This window comes from Ovis aries, chromosome 3 (assembly GCF_016772045.2).
Source record: "Ovis aries strain OAR_USU_Benz2616 breed Rambouillet chromosome 3, ARS-UI_Ramb_v3.0, whole genome shotgun sequence".
NCBI classification, from domain to species: Eukaryota; Metazoa; Chordata; class Mammalia; order Artiodactyla; family Bovidae; genus Ovis; species Ovis aries.
The window spans coordinates 19,588,094-19,603,962 of record NC_056056.1 but is presented as its reverse complement, the minus strand read 5'-3'; the positions used below and the strand labels follow the sequence as shown (position 1 = coordinate 19,603,962).

The 15,869-nt window shown below is 50.2% G+C and overlaps 1 protein-coding gene and 1 non-coding gene across 2 annotated transcripts; both read left to right on the top strand.

Moving 5' to 3' along the window:
* Positions 1-436: 436 nt before the first annotated feature.
* On the top strand, positions 437-7,708 carry ODC1 (ornithine decarboxylase 1). Its single transcript, XM_015094220.4, has 12 exons — positions 437-653; positions 3,171-3,315; positions 3,404-3,537; positions 3,801-3,974; positions 4,129-4,301; positions 4,526-4,660; positions 4,796-4,877; positions 5,058-5,141; positions 6,033-6,195; positions 6,319-6,431; positions 6,520-6,734; positions 7,219-7,708. The coding sequence occupies exons 3-12, from the start codon at positions 3,436-3,438 to the stop codon at positions 7,361-7,363; spliced, it is 1,386 nt and encodes a 461-aa protein (XP_014949706.2). The 5' UTR covers positions 437-653; positions 3,171-3,315; positions 3,404-3,435; the 3' UTR covers positions 7,364-7,708.
* On the top strand, positions 1,924-2,056 carry LOC114114242 (small nucleolar RNA SNORA42/SNORA80 family). Its single transcript, XR_003589072.1, has one exon. It is a non-coding gene; the product is annotated as a small nucleolar RNA SNORA42/SNORA80 family (small nucleolar RNA).
* Positions 7,709-15,869: the final 8,161 nt, after the last annotated feature.

Here is a 15,869-nt window from a genome sequence, read left to right as displayed (position 1 = left end):
GGCCCGCTCGCGCCCAGCGATTTCCGTTCTCTGCCCGAGGGCACGCGGCATTTGATGCCAGGTGGAAGGAGAGCGCTGGCTTGGCGCACAGGCTGCCATCCGGCGGGCGTTCAGAGGCAGGTTTTGCAATCCTTCGGCTGGCGTGCGAGCGGCTACCCGCCTTAGGCGGCCAGCCAGGCGCGCGGAGCCCCGGGGAGCCCGCGGCTGGTGCGCATGCGTGGGCCGGCGGCGGGCCCGGGAGGGGCGGGGTTGGGCGGGGCTGGGAGGTGCTGACGTTGATCCGCCGGCGACCCCCACCCCTCCCTCTCCCCGTCCCGAGTTGGCCCCGCCCCCTCCCTGGGAGGACGCCCGGACGGAACCGATCGCGGCTGGTTTGAGCTGGTGTGTCTCCATGACGACACGCGCGGCGCTATAAGTAGCGGCGCGGCGGCGCGCCGGGCTTTGTCAGTTCCCCCTCAGCCTCCGCCGCCGCCGCCCCTCTGCCAGCGCTCCGGCGCCACCTCGGGCCGGCAGTCCTCCGCGGGAGGGAGCGAGGCGGCGGGCGGCCGGGCGAGCGGCTGACGGGGGCGGCGGGGCGGCCGGCGGGTCCTTTAGCGCTCGGCGGCGGCGCGTTGTCTCCATGGGGTTGGCCCGCCGCGCCCCTGCGCTCTGAGGTAAAAGAGGGGTCGCGTCCGGGCGGTAGGGAGGCCGGCGGGCGGGCGGGCTGGCGCGGGTGAGGGGCGGGGGGTGCCGGCCACGTGTCCCGGAGGCCGGAGCATAGCGGGCCCCTGGAGCTGCGAGGACACGTGGTCGCAGAGCCCGGCCCGTCGGCCTTGGGGGTCCCGGGTGGAGCCGGAACCCGACCCCTCCCGGCTCAAGGGCAGCCTGGCGCTGGGGCGGCCCAGGGTTCACCTTTTCTGAACCACGTCAGTGAGGGTTTTCTGAGCCGGAAGCTCTTTGAGGAGATCGATCCTTCAGCCGCTATTTTTTTTAAACCCATGTGGTGGTCCGGCAGCAGGTGCAGGAGGAGGCAGGAGGCGAGCCCGGCACAAGTCTCGGGGTGCCGGCCTCCCGTGCACGTGCCGTTCCGCCGTGTTGCCCTGGAATTTCCTTTTTTTTTTTTTTCAGTCCCCCCCCCCCCTGCTGTGTGTACAGAGCGAATGGCCCAATATAGAAAGCCACTCAGATCGCTAGAGCTGAGATAACCCGTGTGTAACTGATACTGCTCGGCCGGACTTAGAAATGTTGATGGAATCTTTGACTTGGTGATTTAGGAAAAGTCCTTAGATTATTAAGATCAGACGAACGACTAAGACGTAGGAGCCAGTCACAAGATTTTCCCCAAACGGCCGACTGTTTGAGAATCCGAAATAACGAGGGAAGATGTGGGGAGCAGAACCTTTTAGGAGTGTCTAGTAGGGAGGACAAAATGTGCTAATTTCATTCAAACCTAAAATTTAATCGATTTGTAAAATTTTCAGTTGCGGTTTGAGTTGGTACCTGTCTAACGTTTCCCAATTGGCAAAAAATAATTTCATACCAGAGAAGGACCATGTTTTGCTAATCCATGTCAGTTTAAGTAACGTAGCCATATAGAAAAAAACACCCAAAGGTGTTCTAGGGTGAACTTTCTCTGTATCAAAAGTTACTGAAGAAAAGCTTTGAAAGATACAAGGAAGCAAAATACTTAATAGTGATGTGTTTCAGAGAAATACACACTTGTAAATTTAAGCCTGAATGTTGTCTTTTTTTTTTTTTTTTTTTTTTTTTTTAAAAACCCTAAACGGCCCAGTCTATCACTGGTGACCCTATTTAAATGTTAACTTTTGTAGACAGAATGTGTGTGCTGGCGGTCTGTTCCCTTCCCCTAAGGGCAAATTAGGAAGCTAGGAGGTTGACAAAGCCAGCAAGTCACATTAGATCAAGTCTTGCAAGTTCTCCCATGCATGGGTTTGGATTTATGGCAGGCTCGTCCCCCTGGGCCTCTCATAGTGTCCCATGCCAGAGCAAACCCGGCCCCGAACCATTGCCTGGCCTCTGCCAGTAGGCTGCAGGCACTGAAGTGGGTTGCACAGTGGAAAAGATGACCTCCCTATCAGAGATTAAATAGGTTAAAATAATAACTTTAAGGTAACTCATTGACCAATGTCACATTTCGAGAATGCCAAGGACAGTGGCTCTGATGGTTAAATGAGCTTTATTTTTGTTTATTCAGAAATCATTGTTTGCTAATTTTTGTAATTCATAGTTGATAATAACTCCCAGGTGATTATCATTCATAGCCAATCATGTAAGTTAGAGTGCCTGTGAGGATAGTTGGGATTCCCAGAATCCCAAGTAGTTTAGTAGGCAGCGCTGGTTTTAGAATATCGATTGCCATTTAGATACAGCAGCTGTAATACATTCTATTGATTTTTTTTTATTGCATGTTTTAAAAAAAAACACATGCCTAGCATGAAAATTAGCTCATTTCTCAGGAAAATTTAGAGCACTCAGTAAATTGATAACAGTGCCTGTCGGTCACTAAAAGTTCTTCTGTATAAGACTTAGCAAATGTAGGAAATAGCAAGGTGTTTATATGGCAGCTTTGCAAAATTGCTATCATGCTGTTTTAATCTTCTAAAGAGAAACAGGTCTGAAATAAAGTAAGCTGTCATGAAGCTTTTTCCCTCTCAGTGGACTGAGTGCAGGAAAGTTTCTGAAACCTGTATTCTGCATTTTAGCAGGAATGTTTGGAGTGCCTTTTTTGAGGTGGACAGAACTATATATGGGCTTCCTTGGTAGCTCAGCTGGTGAAGAATCTGCCTGCAATGCGGAAGACCTGGGTTCCATTCCTGGGTCGGGAAGATTCTCTGGAGAAGGGCATGGCAACCCACTCCAGTATTCTTGCCTGGAGAATCCCATGGACAGAGGAGCCTGGCAGGCTATAGTCCATGGGGTCACAAAGAGTCAGACATGACTGAGTGACTAAGTACAGTACTATATATGGAAGTTGAGTTTGAAAAACTCTAGTGTTGAATCTGTGAGGTCCTCATTCCATTGAGATTTATAGAACCATTGGACTTAAACCTAGAAATAATGGGATTTCCAAACCTAGGGAATGAGCACTCTGGAGGGTGCTTTAGTAGCCCTGCTTCTTGGGTGTGTGTGTGCTGTCAATACCTGATCTTCCAATTTAATGTGTTCTGAAGGTGGACAGCAGATTGTGTGTTTATCGAACATTTCCACTGCTGTACAGAGAGCACACGCATCTTCGGTGGACTTGGAATTCCTGGAGAATTGCCTTTGTGAAAAGTTGGCATAATCCCTTTAAATTCCATCTCTTACATTTTCTACGTAAGTATTTGTGATTGTTGCAAGTTTATCTTAGGAGTTACTGAGTATTAATAAAACTTCTGAGTAAATTTGTCTGCCCTATTTGCAGTTTGTTGTGTCTCAAAAAGACATCAAGAGACCATGAACAGCTTTAGTAATGAAGAGTTTGACTGCCATTTCTTGGATGAAGGCTTTACTGCCAAGGACATTCTGGACCAAAAAATTAATGAAGTTTCTTCTTCTGTAAGTATATATGAAGTCTATGCTGGTAGTGCAGCTTTGAGAATATTAGGCAGATGAATGGGAAACTTCAGAGGGGTCTTATGGAAATGTCCTGTTAGGGAATTGGGAATTTAATTGGCTGTGGATCCTCCAGTGACAATTGTGATTATCATGTCCATGATTGACTAGGGTTCATGAGAACGATGGGCAAGTGAAGGGAAGGCTGTGCCTTGGTCACATCTGTTAAATTGCTGATGGGTCTTCTGTAACCACTCTTACTGCAGGATGATAAGGATGCCTTCTATGTTGCGGACCTGGGAGACATTCTGAAGAAACATCTGAGATGGTTGAAAGCTCTTCCTCGGGTCACCCCCTTTTATGCAGTCAAATGCAATGATAGCAGAACCATAGTGAAGACACTTGCTGCCATTGGGACAGGATTTGACTGTGCCAGCAAGGTGAGCAAAAGCAGCAGAACTCAAATGATGTCTGTAATGGCCCTCCCAGCAGGGAAGATCAGAATTGCTTTGCTTGAGCAGAGGATGCTAAAGAGAGTGGACATGGGCCAGCTTGTCCATATATTAGCTACATGTGTAAATACCTCTTTTTCAGACTGAAATACAATTGGTGCAGAGTCTCGGGGTGCCCCCAGAGAGGATTATCTATGCAAATCCATGTAAACAAGTGTCTCAGATTAAGTATGCTGCCAATAACGGAGTCCAGATGATGACTTTTGATAGTGAAGTTGAGCTGATGAAAGTTGCCAGGGCACATCCAAAGGCCAAGTAAGTTATTCCATTTGAGGGCGGATCAGATATGGGACATGTATAATGTGAACAAACTCAAATTTCCAGTTGTTAGATTTCCATACTAGTAAATTATCTGTGTACTGAGTTAAACCAAATTAGACTCAGACCACAGGGTATCAGAGCCAAGGAGTCTTATTTTAACCACGGCTGTAGGTGATCTTGTGTCGGTGGGAAATTTGATATACTTTTCTTGCTTCTAGGTTGGTTTTGCGGATCGCCACTGATGATTCCAAAGCAGTCTGTCGCCTTAGTGTCAAATTTGGTGCCACGCTCAAAACCAGCAGGCTGCTTTTGGAACGGGCGAAAGAGCTAGATATTGATGTCATTGGTGTCAGGTGAGATCTTGGTGATGGCAGGGATGGAGATGAAGTATTAGACAATGCAAGTTTTATAAGTCTTCTACCATGAATAGTTATTTCCAGAAATAGTAAGAAATAGTGTGTTTTTTGTGTTTTTATTTTTGACACCAGCTTCCACGTGGGAAGTGGCTGTACTGATCCTGAGACCTTTGTGCAGGCCATCTCTGATGCCCGCTGTGTCTTTGACATGGGCGTGAGTATCTGTGAGCCCCATGTGTGAGGAAGGGGGCAGGGATGGCATTAACAACTTGTCCCAGTTCTAGAATTGACCTTCGTAAAATTCATCTCATATTACATATTTAACCTTAACCTGCTGTATACGTTTTTCATGGCTTTTTAATCTGGCTGATGGACTTAATTTTCTTGACTCTAGGCTGAGGTTGGTTTCAACATGTATCTGCTTGATATTGGTGGTGGCTTTCCTGGATCTGAGGATGTAAAGCTTAAATTTGAAGAGGTAATTTATAACAAAATTACAGTCTGTAGCTCTTAGTTGGTTCCTTTTTGAAATATTTCAAAACTTATATGTCACAACTAATCATCAGAAGGGACTGTACAAACATGAAAGTAAATGTCTTGGTGTGGTATTTTGAATGACTTGGTGTGGTATTTTGAATGATTTCTGTGCTATTTAAAATTGTATTATGTTAGTTAATTAGTCTCTCAGTTGTGTCCAACTCTTTGTGACCCCCTGGAGTGGGTAGCCAGTTCCTTCTCTGGGGATCATCTCAAGCCAGGGATCAAACCTGGGTCTTGTGCGTTGCAGGCAGATTCTTTATTCTCTGGGCCACCAGGGAAGCCCTGTATTATCTTAATAGTTTTCTAAAATAAAATGAGACAGTATTTTCAAAAGTCTTAGGAAAATTGAGGACTGTCACTGTGGAGTTAAGAGAACCTGCTGACTTTAGTACATCATTTGCTAGATTTTGTGCTTCCTTTACTTAGAATGTTGTTTTTTAGTCATTGAAGGTAAGCCATTATATGCTACTTACTTATAAAATCCATACTTTGTTAAAATTTATGTGAATAGGAAGAATACAGAGTTTACCTTGTTAGTAAGTATATATTTATATGTTAGATAAAAATATTTAGGCACTGGTAATAAATTTGTCCCATTGCTTAATAAAATCATACCATAACATCTTATTAAAGAGTAAAAAGTCTTGAGGGGAATCAAAATGAAACCACAGGATATGCAGACTGGTTTTCAGGGAGGTGTTTATCTTTTGCTGTTTGAAGATAAACCTCTGCTGATGGCAGCTCTCAGTGTTTTTGATGTGTTTCAAAGCGCTGCCCCATGTGAGTTCCCCTTGATGACCAATTACTCTTTTCTGTCTGTCTCTGGTAGATCACCAGTGTAATCAACCCAGCACTGGACAAGTATTTTCCATCCGACTCTGGAGTGAGAATCATAGCTGAGCCAGGCAGATACTATGTTGCATCAGCTTTCACGCTCGCAGTTAATATTATTGCCAAAAAACTTGTATTAAAGGAACAGACAGGCTCTGATGGTAGGTATCAAGATTGAGTCATTGCACATATATACTGAAAGTTCGTACCCAAAATGGTTAAGTGGTAGTTGAGACTATTTCTGCTTTTCTAATCATTTTGTTTTTTTAAATTTGCTTTTCTAGATGAAGAGGAGTCTAGTGAACGGACGTTCATGTATTACGTGAACGATGGAGTATATGGCTCCTTCAACTGCATTCTTTACGACCACGCGCACGTGAAGCCTCTTCTGCAGAAGGTACCTTCCGAATGTGTTGTATACACCAGTGGGAAGATGGCTGGTCAGAACAAGTGTAAGCAGGTGTGTTTCTCTGTCTCAAATGTAGAGACCCAAACCAGACGAGAAGTATTATTCATCCAGCATCTGGGGACCGACCTGTGACGGCCTGGACCGCATTGTTGAGCGCTGTAACCTACCTGAGATGCATGTGGGCGATTGGATGCTCTTTGAGAACATGGGTGCTTACACTGTTGCTGCTGCTTCTACCTTCAATGGATTCCAGAGACCCACCATCTACTATGTGATGTCAGGGCCAACGTGGTTAGTGACAGTGTGTGTTTGGTTCTGATAAGAATTAGGTACCTTCCAGGGTTGATTATGCTTGTTCTTGTCCAATAGAATTAAGAAATTGCTTAGAATTAAATAATAATTATTTTTGTTTTTCTCCCCATATTAAGAATATATGCTTTAGAAATTTTGGAATAATTACAATGAAAGGAAAATTCCTCCAATAATAGTGATGTATATAGTTGCAGAATTTTAAGGCACAGTTGATTTAGAAAAGGCTGGTCAGTCTATTTCTGTACCTAGAGTACTTTAACTAGTGCATGTGACTTGTGGTTTCCTTCTTAGCAAAAAGATGGTTCTGAAGAAATGCTTGCTGTAGTACTACATTGAATTGCTTCCTGATGACATAGTAACCAGAGATGTAAATAGGCTCATGAATAAGTTACTGTGTCACACCCTGTGGAGCCGCTTGGTTAGCGGTGACTCAGGGTTTCTGACTGCCGCCTGTCTCCTGCAGGCAACTGATGCAGCAGATCCGGGCCCAGGACTTCCCGCCCGGAGTGGAGGAGCCGGACGTCAGTCCCCTGCCTGTGTCCTGTGCCCGGGAGAGCGGCATGAAGCGGCACTCGGCAGCCTGCGCTTCCACGCGTATTAATGTGTAGATACCACTCTTGTAGCTGTTAACTGCGAGGTTAGCTTGATTTAAGGGTTTGGGGGGGACCATTTAACTTAATTACTGCTAGTTCTGAGATGTCTATGTGAGTAGGGTTGGCACAGGTGCACCAATGTGGAAGACTGGGAGATGGGGTCACACTTATCTGTGTTCCTATGGAAACTATTTGAATATTTGTTTTATATGGATTTTTATTCACTTTTCAAACATGCTACTAAAGGCTTCAACTGCTGAGCAAGCGTTTGTGGCTTGTGTATCAGCAGGGTGGGCCAGAAGCTTAGTGTTGTGACCGGTTTTAACAAAAAGGAATAAAGGATCTTGACATAACTTGGCATTGGGAAGTTTTTATGGTGTGTTCATTTCCGGTGGCTCACCTGAGCTTGTGTTATAGGTGGGAATTTTATGGTTTTTTTCCCTGTAGGCTGAGAAAATTGCCCCAGAAGACTGAGGAGTTGACACGTTCTTAATGTTTTAAAAATCCGTGGAATACTTTTTTTCTGTTTTGACATTTTTATTTCAAGTCTGAGTCCTGGAGAAAGTCTGATGTGGCGTCTCGAAGAGTAGTGAGGGCATCTAACCCCATGGCAGGGGGAGGAAAAGGACAGGCGAGACCTTGGGCAGCCTCAGCTGTTAGTGGTTCCCCACCCTGGATGCTGACTGAGCTTGGTACGCCAGAGCCCCTTGTTAACTAAGTGGTCTTTGCCTGTCACAGCAGCTGCCTAGGCGAGGTACACAGGGCCCTCTGAGCCTTGCCTCCAGAGACCAGTCTCATATTTGCACCTTGACTTCACACACAGGAAAAGGTACAGTTACAAACTAGCTTGTTACAGAGTTGCAGCTCTTATCTGACCTTGGCCTTTTGTATTCTCTTTTACCCTTCACCTCAGAAAAAGGGTGGCAGGCTTGCATTTAGATTTCCAAGAGGGAATTGTGAATCCCTGCCGTAGCTCTGGACAGGAGGGCAGGCCATGTAAAAGCCAGAGTCTCTTGAGTAAGTCTCTCACCGGCCCCAGTCCCTGCAGGTGACATCGAGTATCTCGCCAGCTCTGTTAGAAGGACATGGGGAGAATAGCACACAGGCACAGACAGGGAGGCTGTAGCGTCTTGCCTCTCAGGGGCTGGATTAAGTACTTTTGATGCTATTAGTACCTTTACCAAGGAGTTGAGGGGAGTGACTTCGTAGTTTCTGAAAAGCCGCTTTCCCCCAGGCCTGAGTTCCACCTGGACACACTGCTGTGACGCCTGTTGCCTCCTGGCCGCTTAGCCAGACTAGGCCTTGGCTCATCACCACTCCTGGTGTCCTTGGACCTGAGAGCACTGCTCTAGTTGGCAGACCACTGAGTGAGACCTCTCAGGAGCCACAGAGAAAGTAGGTCTGGCGAAGTCTGGGCGGAAGAGGCAGAAGAACTCAAGTGAACAGTCTGCCCCACTTCCTGTGAGCAGATCCTTGTCTGGGTCCTGAATCTGCCCACTAAAGTTCAAGATAGAGAAATTGTTCTGTGTAGATTAGTGCCAGGAAGTACAAGCTAGACACCAAGGTTTTGGTAGTCTTTCAGAAGTTGTACCTTGTTATTCCTAAGTGCTGATTATGGATTGAAAAGAGGGTTTCCCCTCAAAAAGTAGGCTGTACTGAGGGCTTAGGAACTGCTCTTCCCTCACTTTAGGTAAAGTAGTATGACCAGCCAGCCAGTGCTGGTGGGGACGGAAGTAGTCGCAAGAGGTCCCATGACAACCACACCACAGCCTCTGAACCTGGCGCCTGAGGGTTTGGTGAAGCCACTTGGAGTCTATGGTGACATGGCCTGGGCTGGCCCAAATGACCTCACCTGGCCCCTACACCTGGGCATGAGCATGCGAGTTTGGCAAGAGGATGGAGAGCTCAGACAGCTGGATGGGTGTCAACACTACCTCTGGGACCCTCTTAGAAGGTTCTAGGTGGCAGTGCAGACTAAAGATAGTACTGTCTCTCATTCGCAGACACAGACCTTGGTTTGAAGTGGACAGCTCAGGCCTTCATAAGATGCTGACACGGTGCTGGAGTCCCCACACAGGCCCCCACTAGGAGGGGCTCCTGGTCCAAGGTGAAGGCAAGCCAGGCAGGTCTTTATTCGAGTCACTTGGGGGCGTCTCAAAACGCAGGTTGCTGGGCCCACGTCAGACAGGATGGGCTGTGGGACAACAGGTAACCCCCTGGGAAAGTAGAAGGTGCTAACGCTCCTTGTACCACAATAAACGCCAGGTGTAAGTTTTCACTGTGATGGATTAGGCCACGAAGCTATTAGAAGAAAACATTTGAAGTAAAAAATGTAGGGGGCAAAGGGGAAAAAAACACATAGAAGTAGCCGATTTTATTCATAATAAAAGTTCCAAAAAAATCAATAAAAGAGGAACAATGCTGTAGAAAGTGGGCAAGATATGAACTCTTCACAGAAAACTTGAAACAAACCTTTAGAACTATGAGAATCTCAGCCATCAGTTTGGCAAAGATAGAATTCACTCCCCCAGCTGGGTAAGCGGGCAAGCTCACCCATGGCAGATGGGAAGGCAAGAATATGAATAAACTCTTGAGGGAATCTGGCAATTTGAAAAATTATCTAGGCTTCCCCGGGGGCTCTGTGGTAAAGAATCCGCCTGCCAGTGCAGGAGACACAGATTCAATCCCTGATCTGAGTAGATCTCACATGCCGTGGGGCAGCTAAGCCCGTGTGCCACAGCTGATGAGCATGTGCTTTAGAGTCTGGGAGCCACAGCTACTGAGCATATGTGTGCTTTAGAGTTGGAGCCACAACTGAGCCCACATGCCCTCAAGCCTGTGTGTCACACGAGAAGTCACTGCAGTGAGAAGCCCATCTTACCACAACTAGAGAAAAAGCCGGTACAGCAACGAAGACCCAGTAAAGCCCCAAACAAATGCACAATTAAAAAAAGAATCCACATTTTCTTTGCCCCAAGAATTCTAACTTGTAAGAAATCTCGGACATGGCCACTTACTAGACTTTTCATTGTAACAGTGTCTGTATAGCACATATGAGAAGCAAATGTGTGTTCACCAGGAGGGAACCATTGAGATGATCACTGGGACACAGCCACTGCGAGACGCAGGGCCCTGCCAGAGCTGGTGGGGACCGTGGGTGTGTGGTGAGCTACTGTCTGTACAAAGAGCAAACCAAACTTTGTGCACACGCATACCTACCTGCATATACAGAAACTTTTGGAAGAACTGACAGAGACGTAGTAGGAAAATGGAGGGCCTGAGGAGGCGAGTGCAGACTGACTTCATGCGCACTTTTATATGTGTCTATTGCTGACTTTAAAGGAATTATATAAAATATGCCTCCCAGGTGAGGAAACAGAAAAATCCTGTTATGTGGCTCCTGTGCCCATGAGCTGCTAAACAAGGGCCGGGGAGCTTGGTCGGGGTCTTGGGTGGGCTTGACCAAGGCCTCCTTGGCAACTTTTCAGGGTGAGGGGGCTCTGACTTGTGCCCACCCAGCTCTGGAGGCTAATGGAGACATCAGAGCCCCTGGGGATAAGGACTTCACCCCTGCCTCTCCCTCGCCCCCACCCCCGCCAGGGAGGGGGGCTCTGCCCCATCTGGAGTCACCCCCTGGGGCCAAGGTCAGACCTGAGTCTTCACCTAGACCAGCCTGCACTGCGAGCCAAGCCGGAAGCCTGCGCACACACTACTGTCCAGGCCTTCGACAGCCCTCTCTAGCCTCCCAGCTGACCATCCTTGGTGCTGCACAGGCTCCACTCAGCCTGTCCTCTGTAGCTCTCTGCTCCTCGTACCCCTCATAGTGACCCTGAAGATGGTGACCTTGCATGTCTATGCAGACTCCATCCCTCTCTGTCAGGTTTTTTTAGGTTACTCTACTTGCTGGCTGGTCACCCTGTTATTTTATGTGACAACCCTATCAACAGGGATTCCAAGTCCTGGGCACCAGGAGCCCAGCTGCACCTTCTGTTTGCTGTGTCTCACGGAAAATCAGGTCACCCCTGGGCCTCAAGCTCTTCACCTGTCAAATGGGGCAGAGAGAGAAAGCTCAGATACGAATCTGGTCCCGGAGTTTCCTAAACCAGGCTGGGGGGTTTGCGCACTCAAGCCTAGACGGCCCTCCCAGCCACGGCCACCAGAGGGCAGCAGCGCCTCGTGCTTGAGACTCCTCTGTGGTCTTGCACTGCCACCAAGCTGTCAGGTCCTGCTTCCTTGATGGCTCAGTGGTAAAGACTCTGCCTGCCAATGCAGCAGACCTAAGAGATGCACGTTCGATCCCTGGGTCTGTAAGAGATGCACGTTCGATCCCTCAGTCGGGAAGACCCCCTGGAGGAGGGCATGGCAACCCACTCCAGTATTCTTGCCTGGAGAATTCCATGGACAGAGGAGCCTGGTGGGCTACAGTCCATGGGGTTGCAGAGTCCGACATTACTGAGTGACTAACACTAACATTTAGCCACTCGACAGATGCCACTGGTAGAGGCCTGACTGTGACAGGAGGGCTGTGGGCACTGGAACATCGCCCAGCTCAGAGGGAGATCCAGGGCCAGCCACACCGGGTATCTAGGCTCTGAGGCTCCAGACAGCTTGTCCTGGACCAGGCTGCTTCCCCAGAATCTTCCTGAGCACAGGTGAAGCCCCTCAAGGTGAGCCCAGCCTTCATTCCTGCCTCACACCCAGGGAAGAGCTGGTGGTCCCCCATAGCCTTTGTTCTCACCTCCTGCCTGTACCAGGTGGGTGATGCCCCCACCCTGGGCTCCTGAGGTGCCCACAGCATGCTTGGTGACACGGTGGGCCACCCCTCCCACCCTGGCTGTGAAGACAAGCCCTCCTCTCCCCCTATTGAAGCGCGGTGGTGTGGGAAGCCGAGGGGCGCTGCCCTTATCTCCCCTCACCCACTGACCAGCCCTTGATGCCCAGCCCCAGGTCCTGCTTGTCCCCACACGTTGGGACCAGGGTACCAATGGCTGCTGGTGTGCCTCCCTCTCCATTTTTGCACGGCCCTGGGTCCATGCTTTTCCTACCCCAGGTGCCTGGTCCGACCCTGGCTCTGGCCCCTCTCTCTGGAGAAGCCGTGAGCTGTTCGCAGTCCTTGCTCTGAGCTAGACGGTCAGAGGGGCAGGTCTTGGCCCATAGGTATCCTTGCCCTCCCTTGAGGCCCTGCACCTGCCCGCCCCACCCCTCTGCCAGCTGACCTACAGGGTCAAGGGCAGCACCCCTGGCTCTCTGGGTCCCTGTCGCATGTGTCCAGGGTCATGTGGTTATCAGTGGCCAGGCTGGGACCTGTTCCTCTGCCTCTGTGTCCAGGGCCCACTGGGTGCAGTTCCAGACCATAAGGTGGGCCCCCAATACTGACTTTTAAAAAAATTAATTTAGTATTTTGGTGGTGCTGGGTCTTTGTTGCTACTCAGGCTTTCTCTAGTTGCAGAGGGCGGGGGGGGGGGTGGCGCCTCATTGCGGGGCCTTCTCTTGTTGTCGGGCTCAGCAGTTGTGGCATGCGGGCTTAGTTGCTTGGTGGCATGTGGAATCTTCCCAGGCCAAGGACTGAACCCACATCTCCTGCGCTGGCAGGTAGACTCCTATCCACTGTGCCACTGGGGACTCCCCAACACTTACTCTTCATTCATTCACTCACTCATTCAGAACTTCTGGTTTTTTTGCCTTTTGTTTTAAGCTGCTCTGCTCAGCTTGTGGGACCTCATGACCCCAACCAGGGATCAAACCCAGGCCACTGCAGTGAAGGCCCAGAGTCCTAACTAGGAGGCCACCAAGGGAACACCCTGAGCAGCTAATGCCAAGCCAGGCTGGGCACTGGCTCCGGGGAGGGGAAGGGGTGAACTGCGAGGTCAGTTCAAGGGGAAGAGCGCTGTGAGCAAGGCAAGTGGGGGCACTGTGAAGGGTACCCGGGAGGGGTGGGGTGACCTTCTGGAAGAAAGTTTTCAGCTCCATTGGCATAGAGTCTTGAGAAAGGCACGACGTTCACGGAGGCCACAAGCTGGGGACAGGGTCCGGGGCTGCCCCCACTGTGAAAGCAGCCCGGGCTAGCCGGGGCAGGGGGCTCAGGTCCCTCCCCCACCCACCTGGAAGGAGCTGCAAGGCTGGCACCCGACACAGCCTCACACTGGTCCCCAGGGGCCACTTGCCTGCTGCTGATGCAGGCTGGACGCATGGGACCCTCAACACCCAGTGTCTATGTGGGTTGTTCCTCCTGCACGCGTCCATGGCACTGCCCCGCAGGACAGACACATATCCTCACTGGACCCCCGAGTCCCACCGAGCCCTGCCTGCAGAAACCACACTGCCTGTCGCCCTGCACACACGCACACACACAGTGAAAGGGGCCACGTGGGGGGTGGGGGGTAAGATAATCTGACTGGTTCTCCTTCTGCCATTAACTTCCTGGGACCTGAGGGGTACGGACAGCTTCTAAGGGAGTCCCCGAGTCAGTGACAGGCCTGTGGGTGGTCCCTTCCCTTCCTTAGGGCAGGTCCTCATCGCCGATGACTCCCTAAGGAACCACCATGACTTCTGTGAGCTTCTGTGAGCTTCTGTTGGGGCAGGGCCCACCAGGACCCCAGATCCACATCCTTCCCATTTGTGTGGAAGCACAGGGATGGTTATTTTATGTCTGTGTGGCTGGGTCATGGGTGTCCTGGCGGGTGGTTCGACGCTATTCTGAGTGTGTCTGTGAGGGTGTTTCTGGATGAGGTTAACACTGCATTAGCAGACAGTACTGTAGGGCTTCCCACCAGGGTGAGAACCTCATCCAAAGGGCCGACTAGAACAAGGGCTGAACTGAGGCTCTGTTCTCTGCCTGGCGGTCTTGGGCTGGGACCACGGGCTCCTGCCTTCAGACCCAGACTGGAACAAATGCCGTAGGCTCTCCTGGGTCTCCAGCTGGCCAATCTTGGGACCATTCAGCCCCCATAATCCTATCAGCCAGTTCCTTACAATGCCTCTCTCTTTCCCATCCCCCAACCCAACCCCACCACCATATACGTGAATAAGTATTCAGAGGGAGGCGCTTCCCTGGTGGCCCAGTGGTAAAGAACCCACATGTAGGAGACATGGGGTTCAAATCCTGGGTCAGGAAGATCCCCTGGAGAAGGAAATGAAAACCCACTCCAATATTCTTGCCTGGGAAATCCCATGGACAGAAGGAGCCTGACAAGCTACAGTCCATTGTTGCTGCTATTACTGAGTCGCTCAGTTACGTCCGGCTCTTTGCGACCCCATGAACTGCAGCACACCAGGCTTCCCTGTTCTTAACTATCTCCTGGAGTTTGCACAAACTCAAGTCCATTGAATCACCGATATCTTCCAACCATCTCATCCTCTGTTGCCCCCTTTTCCTCCTGCCCTTAATTTTTCCCATCAAGGTCTTTTACAATGAGTCTGGTCTTTGCATCAGGTGGCCAAAGTGTCGGGGCTTCAGCTTCAGCATCAGTACTTCCAATGAATATTCAGGGTTGATTTCCTTTAGGATCAGTCCGTGGGGTTGCAAAAGTGACTTAGCAACTAAACACCACCACCGAGGGAGAGAGAGACATTCTGTTGTCTGTTTCTATGGCAAACTCTGCACCTGCAGTCACTCCCATCTATGCCTCGTTACTGGGCAATATCCTGTTAGCAGCACTGCAGCCTCCTCTGCACCCCTCATCATGGCACCATCAGATGCGGCCTCATGGTAGCAAGTGCCCCAGGTCACCTGGCCTCCCGCTCTCATCCCATCCCTGTGGACACTGCCCATGAAGGTTTGGACTTGGCGATGCCATTGACCGCAAAAGCACTAGCAGACGGGGCTCACACTTTCTATCACAGGCATGGAGTCCTAAAAGATATTAAGTTGACTAAAAACAGCCAGTGTCTCTGCTGTGGGGCAGCCTACATGCTTGCCCACTTACCTCGATCACCTGCCTTTCTCCAGGTGAGACTCAAGAGCGGTCACCTGGCCCGTGGGCGGGTGTGACGGACACTGGAACCAGAACCTCAGTCCTGTCCACCCGTCCTGGTGGCACGCCCCCTGGGGGAGGGGCCCTTGTCACCCTGGGTGCCTCTAGGCACCTCACTCTCCAGGCCAAGGCATCGAGAAGCCTGGCCAGGGTGAGGTGGGCAGGAGAATTTTGGAAAGTTCTCTTCCCTTTTAAGGAAGAAATAAGCCAGGGCCACTTCTTGTCCTGTCTTGGAAGGCTCCCGTGTCAGCCTCACTTACCCTGCAGGGACCCCAAGGATTCAAGGGTGTGGACAGAAGCTGCCTCAGAGGCCAGGGGCAGGGTGGTGGGGCAGCGGAAAGAACCAGAACGTCCTTAGTGATGCCCCTCAGATGCAGTGTCAGCCAGGCTGACAAGGTGGTGCCCACCTTGCCCACAGTTAAGGCCCCTTCTGCTGCTTCTGAAACCAGAAGCATTTTGATGGCCACAGCCTGAGAAACCAGGCCTGCCCGCCCTCCTAGCCGGTGCGTATGCCCAGAGTCTAGGCCCTGTCATTGCTGGGGATGTGT